The following is an 8,429-nucleotide window of genomic DNA, read 5'->3' as shown; positions in this document are numbered from 1 at the left end:
TGAATATTTTTGTAATATAAACGGCACAAATATAAAATAAACAAGTCAATACTTTGTGTTGTTTTAACATAACTCTATAGAACACTTTGCCAAGCTTTTTGCTTAAATAAACATTAAAACACTATAAGAATATAAATCTTTTGTGCTTGATTTAACTGAATAATTGTATGTAAATAAGTTAAACTTAAGTATTAAAAACTATTTCTATCAAAATAAAGTAATAAAACAATTTTAAATAGCAATTAATAAATGCAAAAATAAGTGTACTCTGATGAAAAAATTACCATACTTATAAAACCTTGATCAACTTTATTTATTTATATTCATTAAATTATTATGCTTGGTATAAGTAATTTTTCCTAACCATGTTAAAAAATCAATATTGTATTCTGATACAACTAATATAAAATTCTTAAAAAATTCAATTATTATTAGAATAAAAAATTGAACTATGTTAGCTAGTTTCGTATTTATTTTATTCTTATAAATTTTTTTTGTAGTAAACAATTTTAGTGTATTATTTTGCTGTTTTCTAACGTGGTTTATCCTGTTATAGTATAATTTATTGTGTTAAGTAAATATTTGCAGTAAATAACAATTTAAATAAGTCGAAGTGTTTATTTATGGTAACATTTATTTTACAACTAAAATAACATTTACATATCTTTATTTTCATGATAAGTTATTCTAAGTTATATATCATATGTATAGTATATATAGTCTAGTTTGTTTTAACATGATGTTTATCTCCTTATATTAAATCTATATTAAAAAAATATTCTGTCTTATAAAACAATCAAAAAAATTGTTTAGCAATAACAACTTGTAAAGTAAATAATTGGAGTGTAGCTCGATGACCCAAAGGTCTTTCTACACACCAGGTCATTTGACCAAAATATTTGAGCATTGATGTTTTCCTTCTGTTTATAAAATATGGTTATAGTTATCGATATTGTATTTGAAAATTAACTGAATAAAAACAACATTTTGTTATAATTCAAAAACTGTTAAACTATCAATAAAGCGAAATACAGCGTATACTCAATCTCAACTAACTGTACTAAAATTTTCAACATCTACTATTAATACGTCACAATAGTTTTAACGTTTTTAAAGTTTTAAAAACTCAAATGGTGAAAAATTTAGAAAAGAAAATATGTGGACTCTTAAAAATAAAACGATACAATGTATATAACACAATATATATTTATTTAGTTGTATAACTAAACACAGTTTTTTACATCTGTTTCATATTTGCTTTTGCATATAATTCTTAGAAAACATTTGCTACAAAGATATCATATGATTATATTTGTATTGCAATTTTAACTGTATAAAACTAGAAACTTTAGAATAAACTTTAAACAAAAACTAAACAAAAATATCTAGTTAATAAAACAAATTTTACTGAACAGCAATCAAATATGAATCCTATAAAATATCTTTTTTATCAGTAAGACTACCTAGTTTAATTTTATTTTTGGTCCTCAAAAACTAAAAGTTGCAAGTTATTTAACTGTATTGGCTTAGTTAGAAAATTTTTTGAACTATAGTATAGCATTCAAAAATATTAAATGAATAGTTTATTCTGTTGACTGTAGATTACACTTTTTATTAACTTTGTTATTTAATCAAATCATTAACTTTATATGCAGAAAATTTTAGTAAAAATTCAACATTTTTAGAGATTTTATAGACTAGAATTGATCAACTAAGCTGGCATTACATCTAGTTTATAACAAAAGCAGATACAAATTAATTTTGATCACAATAAACTTGCTACCTGTAAAATTTTAACCGATCTTTTTTTTGTTTACATATATTACTACTTGTAATTTTTAAAAGAGTTATGCTGAAAAAAAAAGATAAAAAGTATCATTCTTAAAGTATCTAGCTAATTAGTGCTACAACTGTCAACTATATAATGTTTTATTAAAGTTCTTCATAGTAAATAGTAAAACTCCTTGCGCATAGACTAAAAAATATAGAACTAAAGTTTGTTGGAAGTTTTAAAATCTGATAAAAGAACAGCTATCAACATTTTACTACATTAAAATTATTGAATTAAAGTTAGTGGTAAGGTGTGACTTAATTCAAAACCTTTATTTTAATGCCTGAGTATTACTTGAAAAATCTCAAGCTGTTAAAAAAAGGTTACAATGATTTAAGTTTTTTTAGTTTTAGAGTAAAAAAAATTATTTAGTAAATTACTTCAGTCATTAGTATCAAAATAACTAGCAATTTATATATAAGTAAAAAGTCGAATAAACTTTATTGCATTAGGTGTCATATATGGTTAATTAAATTTGTTTGAACTGTTTTTAAATTAATAAAATACTTTAAAGATTACATATTTCTCATACTGTAGCTACTTTTTTTTGTAAACTTAAATAAGGATTTTTTATTTATATTTTTCTTTTTTATTTAAACTAAAAATACCTTAGTTATGTTTTACAAATATTTTACGTTTTTTCCTATATCTTTTAAACATTTTTTTAGTTTGTATATATTTTATAACCCGAGTAAAGTATAAACTATTTAAATAAGTTATTTTAAAGTATTTATTTATCAATTTTATATATAGATGGTAGTTTTAACAATAATTTCGTTTAAAAACCGTGTTTAGGTCAACGAAGTTTATTTCATCATGAAACAATTTTATGTCGCACTCATTTTGTTATTACCACAGTAAATAAAGTATTATAGACTACTTCTGTCAAAAAAAATGACACAAAAAAAAAAGATTTAGTTTATTTGTAAAAAAACTTGAAACAAAAACGTCTAATTAAATTACTTTTTATCGATTACAAAGTAAAACTAAGAAAATAGTCAATATTTATTTTTACAAACGCTACTTAAACTATACGGATGCAAAATTTACCTAACACAAAAATGCAATGTACAGAACACTATTTGTACAACATTAAGCACGATTTAGAAAATAATTAAATTATTTTTAGAAAAAGCTTCGGAATTTTATTAATTTTTATAAAGGTACAGGAGCTAAAAAACTTAAAAAGCTGCAATACCAAGTACACAAATTAAAGGTAAAAAAACAGTTTTTATTTGAATTTTTTTATAAGACTAACTGAAAATTTTATGTAACCAAAAATTACACTAGTTAAGTCTTCCTATTTTTTATTATTTTGTTTTTATTTTTAGCAGCAACATCTTTAAATTAAATTATAAAGTAGTAATAAACCAAAACTGCAGAAAACAAAGATTCTTAAATGTAGATATTAATTAGTTTAAAGTATTTAGGTGACAAAAGATATTCTAAACTATGATATTAAGCTAATTTAACACTTTTTAAATATTTTTCGTTATAAAAAATTACATTGGAACACTTTAAGAACATTTATTAACTGTCTTTCTTCACAACTCTCAGATCTAATGGCTGTCCAACAGCTTGAATTCCACCTAAAATTAAAGTTAGTTGAGTTAAATTACCATTAAAAACATAAAACCTTAAGTAAAATTATTTAAATTCGACCATGTAAGATTTAAAAAAGGTTTTTAAATAAAATATGATAAAACTAAAAATTGATAAACATACATACTTAACTTTGTTTGAGAATATAATATTTATAAGAATTAAAACGCAAAACTAAAATAAATACTTGATTTAGAAATGTTAAGAAAAACAGTGGTCTAAGTCAACCCCTTGTCTTGAATAAACAATGACTTTGGTTTTAAGGAAACAAAAATAAAGTAAACATTCTCACAGTGAATAGCAAAATTGTTATTTAACGCTTCTATTCAAATATTAAAATTGAAAAATAAACTTTAAAACCGGAAAATGTAAGGGTTTTTGATTGTAATTACTCATATTATTAATTTTTCTAGTTAAGGAAGTAAAATGTTTAGTTTTGATAAAAAGAATAAATTGGAATTTTTTACTTGTTTAATTATAAATGTTTTTGAAAAGTTATCATCAATTAATGTCATGTATTACTTTTTAATACGCTTTAATTAAAGCTAATCAAGTAAAAAGTTTTGTGTTTATACTTTTAGTAAGACTCTTAAAGTTTTACTTTTTGTCGAAAAGGTTACAACATACTTTTTATCAAAAACATACAGAGTTTTTATATTTTTTTGTTAGTTTCTTTGAAGGCATTATAAAATATTTGAAAAGATATTTTATTCTGAGTTCTCAAACTTACTTTTTGGTGGTAAAGCAATTTCTTTTTCACGACTAATTTGCTTAAAACAGTTTTTAAGTTTATCCTGTTCAAAGTTTTTAGTATATAAACATTAAATAAACTTGATAACTGTTTAGTTGTAAAGTTTGTCGAATGATTTTCAGTTAAATTAAGTAAATATGTAAAGTCAAGTCAACTAACTATTAAGCTACATAAAAAAGTCTTATAAAACTTAAATGATAAATAGTAATAGCGTAGTTGCTTATAAATATTTAAGTATAGTTGTTCTTCTACTTGAATTTGTTTAAAAAAATTATTATAACACTTACGTGTGTTTTTGTTTGATCGTAATAAACTTTTAGTGGCTTTGACTTCCGACGTTGCATCGATTCTTTGTAAGAAGAAAAAGCAGCAGCTTTATTCAAAACGCCACGATCACAACTTGCCAGTTGAACATGACTTAAACTCGCATCTTTTTCAAAACTGTCTTTAGATACATTTCCTTGATAACAAGTTTTATTTTTATGCTGGTCATTCTTTATCGCAAGTTCATTCTTTTTAAAAACATTTTCAATTACAAAAGTTTGCTTTGCTGCGGAAGCAATGATATTCTGAAAGTCTCTGTGAATTTTTGAACTTATGTCCTTATCAACCTTTACTGCTCCCTTTGCTGTTTCTTCTACTGTTGACTGTTGCCTTTGGTTTCTTTCTATCATCAACCTCAACTGCTGTTGCACCTCGTTGTGCTGCACACTCTTCACTTCATCTTTTCTTCTTGAACAAGTATTGTTTCCCTCAAAATGACCCTGATGACTTGAACTTATCAGAGACTTATCATGGGTCCTTAGATGTGTTGTCAAGTACCAGTGTTCTTTAAATCCACGACCACATATGTGACAGATGTGGTCCAGGGTTTTCTTATGAGATCGCATGTGAATTTTGAGGTATCCTAAGGAAGGGGACTTTCTTCCACAAATTGGGCATATGGCGGGCTTGCACTTTCCATTGTTCTCTTCTCCTTTGTTCTGACATGAAATTTTGCTGGTTCTGCAGGTGAAACAGAAAAAGTTATTGACTTTTAGGCTAAAAACAGCAAACTTTAAAATAAAAATTAAAAACTGTTGAACATTATTGGCAGCAAAGCTTTAATAATTTTTTTTTGATTTTAAACTATATAAAGAAACGTAATAATAATAATCTAGAGTAAGGCAAATAACTTAAAACTTACGCGGATGAGGTCCCGCACTTATTGTACGAATATTCTAAATAACTATTATCGTCGTTGTTCATGTGAGAACGTTGGTGCAATTTCAGCATACTCTCTGTTTTGAACGTCTGTTTACAAACGGAACAACTTAGCAAAATTGAGTTACTGCTTGTTTTGTTGGTTGAAATTACTGGGGCATGCTTCCAAATTGTGCCTGGGGTTCTTCCGATATCCGCAAGTGACTGCATTGAAGGACTAGAAAACTTCTGCTTTTTAAAAAAATGATCGTTTTCTGTTTGTTGTAAAAGTGAGCTCGGGTTAAATGTTTTATGCAAGTCCTGCTCTGTTTTGTTTTTATAGTTGTATGCATTCATTAACGTTGCTAACTCGTTTGTATTTGAGAGTGAAATTGGGAAACTAAAGGGCAAAACAGACTTCTTTTTGTTTAAAAGTAAGTTATATTTAGTTAAATGATCTAAAGTAACTCGAGTGTTATTTAAGTCAACTAGTTTTTGAAAATTGTCTAAAATTCCATTACTTTTGCTCGTTTCAACAAACTGTTCATTATTGTCATTAATGCTGTTTATTGAGTTTTGAGATCCATCATGAGATCCAGTTCTTGTGAGCTTAAATTCCGGGCTGTAGCCGTTTGAAATTTCTGTTGACTGCGGTAAAGTTCTGATATTATTTTTGGTGTCCTCAGTCAATTTTTGCTGGCTTAATTTTTTATACTGGTTGTTCAATATAGATTTAATAAAGTTGTAGTTTTTTTCAGCTTGATTAGAAACCAGTTGCTGCATTTGGCAAGAGTCTAAAATATTAGCAATGATATTGTTTAATTTTTTGTTCTGTTGTTGGTTGTCTATAATCATCGGGCTGTGGTTAGACTTGCTAAGAGTTACAGATTGATTTTTTGTTTTTATCTTACTGAGTTGCTTGAAAACTTCTATAGAGTTTAGACAATCGTTACAGTGTGTAATTTTTGTTGAACCCTTCTTATGGAGGTAAGTTATTACCTCGCTAACAAGCTCACTTTTTTGGTTATCACATACCCATGTTTTTGCACAAATTGGACATTTCGCCCACTTGACCATCATTTTGTTACTAGCTGGGTCACGTTGAGTTTTTGAAGGAGGAGAAGAGTTTTCTTCTTCTACACACAACATAATGATTATTAGGTTAAAATAATTATTTTTACCTGTAAAAAGCATTTTTATTTTAAGCAATAAAAATTTTTATTATAATGAATCAAAAAAATAACTGGTTATAGTAGAAACACCGTTGAACAAACAACACATTGTGAACCACTAGTTTGAAAACTTAGTTTTAACAATCACTAAGTTTTCAATACTTTATACCTTTACTTTACCTCTTTGTTACAAAAAAAAAAACGAGCTCTAAACTAAAATAACTTTCTATCGTATTGATAGAATTTTTGTTGTTCACATACGAAAATTTAAAAACCTTTAAAATTTAAACTCAGTTTTAACAACAATTAACTTAAAACCCTATATTTAATGTTTTATTTTTTTCTAGACGAAATAAATTTTATTAAGCTCATTAAAATCTAAAATGGATTGTAACTGTAAATATCAAGCTGTGTTAAAAAGTTATACAAAATTTAAAAAAAAAAACATTTTGAAACTAATCATAAAACTTTTAAGTAGCACAAAATACTTCTATCAAAAAGTTGAAGAAAATCAGAATTGAACAACTTTTTTAGATACAGCTAATTAATATCTTTCTAATGCGCATTGTATTAACCAAATTAGTTATCATAAATCAACTAACTTTCTTTCTCATAAACAACTTAAAGTAAAATCTCGGGCAAATGTTTAACTTTTTTTTGCTCTGAAGCTTCGAGTCGATTTTTTAAACAAACTTTGCTGCCTACTAAAACAACAATAGAGAGGTTTACTATCAAAACAAAACTGTTCAATTTGCAAACAAAACTAAAAAAAAATGTCGATTTTAAGCCTTAATTTCGACCTAATTGACTAAAAAACTTTAAAGCTTTACTTTAGTTACAATTTGCAATTAAAAATAACTTTTTTCGTAGTTCAATGTTATATTTTCAATAAAAAACTCAGTTATTTGATAAAAAGCGTTTTGATTTAAATTCTTTAAATAATTCTTGTATCTCCACTTAATATTAACTAAGTCAAATTAAAATATAAAAACTGACTCTCATTTAAGTTTAAAACAACACAAAAATATAAAGACTTAGTTGGGTACTTTAAGCTAGAGTATTTTAAACTGTCAATACACGCCGCTAAACTTTGCTTTACTTTAACTATAAATGTTCACTTTTGATTTAATCGATATTTTATATTACGTAAACTATTACGGTAATAATCTCTTTATTTTGTCTATTAAGACATATTATTATAAAAGGCAAAGTTCTTGTGGCATATTGATTAAGATTTTTTTAAATGTTTTTAGCTTAATAATAAAGTATTCCTTTTAATCCAACAATTTATTAATAAAGTAAACTTTTTTATCATCATGTCTAAATCCAGAAAGATAAAAATACAACAAAAAGTTTTAAGCAATATAAATTATCTTTTTAAAATTTACAGACTGCTGAAGGTAAATTATACATTAAATAAGTGCTATTTATTTTTACAACCGTTTCAAAAATAGAGCTGACAGAATAAAAGCTATTTTAAGCTAATTTTAGAATCATTTTTATTTTTAATATCCATTTTGTTGTAAATTTCTATAAATAGTGACAAGTCTTGTGTTTTTTTTGGTCAAACTTCTAAAACAACATTTGCCTATCATTTTTAGCTGTTTTATGTAAAGCGTATGTTTTAATTTAGTTTGTAAGTTGATTAAAAAGCACGAGCTGGTAAAAATGCATTTTAGTTTGTTATAAAGTCTAAATGAAATTGTGATTAAATAACTTAGTAAGATTAATGAATGCATGAATGCATTGATTTTAGTTTTTTTTTATTGCGATTAGTTAATGCTTTGCATGACTTTAAAGTATACTTTTCGTCATTTTTTTAAATTAATGCTAAAAAATAGCAGAGTTAGTAAAATATTCAAAGAAAATTTTGAAAACAAATTAAAATATA

The 8,429-nt window shown here is 25.2% G+C and overlaps 1 protein-coding gene across 1 annotated transcript; it reads right to left on the bottom strand.

Moving 5' to 3' along the window:
* Window positions 1–3,213: 3,213 nt before the first annotated feature.
* On the bottom strand, window positions 3,214–6,532 carry LOC145829470 (uncharacterized). Its single transcript, XM_082937273.1, has 4 exons — window positions 5,371–6,532; window positions 4,472–5,189; window positions 4,164–4,227; window positions 3,214–3,420 (listed from the first exon to the last, which is right to left on the bottom strand). Exons 1-4 carry the CDS (start codon window positions 6,513–6,515, stop codon window positions 3,362–3,364), a joined length of 1,986 nt encoding a protein of 661 aa, XP_082793399.1. The 5' UTR covers window positions 6,516–6,532; the 3' UTR covers window positions 3,214–3,361.
* Between the last annotated feature and the right edge of the window lie 1,897 nt (window positions 6,533–8,429).

Source organism: Thalia democratica, chromosome 2, assembly GCF_965202585.1.
Source record: "Thalia democratica chromosome 2, ktThaDemo2.hap1.1, whole genome shotgun sequence".
Lineage (NCBI taxonomy): Eukaryota > Metazoa > Chordata > Thaliacea > Salpida > Salpidae > Thalia > Thalia democratica.
This window is presented reverse-complemented; position numbering and strand designations above follow the sequence as displayed.

What these genes read in the sequence shown, in the direction of transcription:
- LOC145829470 (XM_082937273.1), bottom strand. Translation starts at nt 6,515, where the DNA reads ATGTTGTGTGTAGAAGAAGAAAACTCTTCTCCTCCTTCAAAAACTCAA. An exon ending in ACGATCAAACAAAAACACAC is followed by an intron (nt 4,228 to 4,471) that starts GTAAGTGTTATA and finishes AACTTTGAACAG; the next exon opens with GATAAACTTAAAAACTGTTT. An exon ending in AATTGCTTTACCACCAAAAA is followed by an intron (nt 3,421 to 4,163) that starts GTAAGTTTGAGA and finishes CTTTAATTTTAG; the next exon opens with GTGGAATTCAAGCTGTTGGA.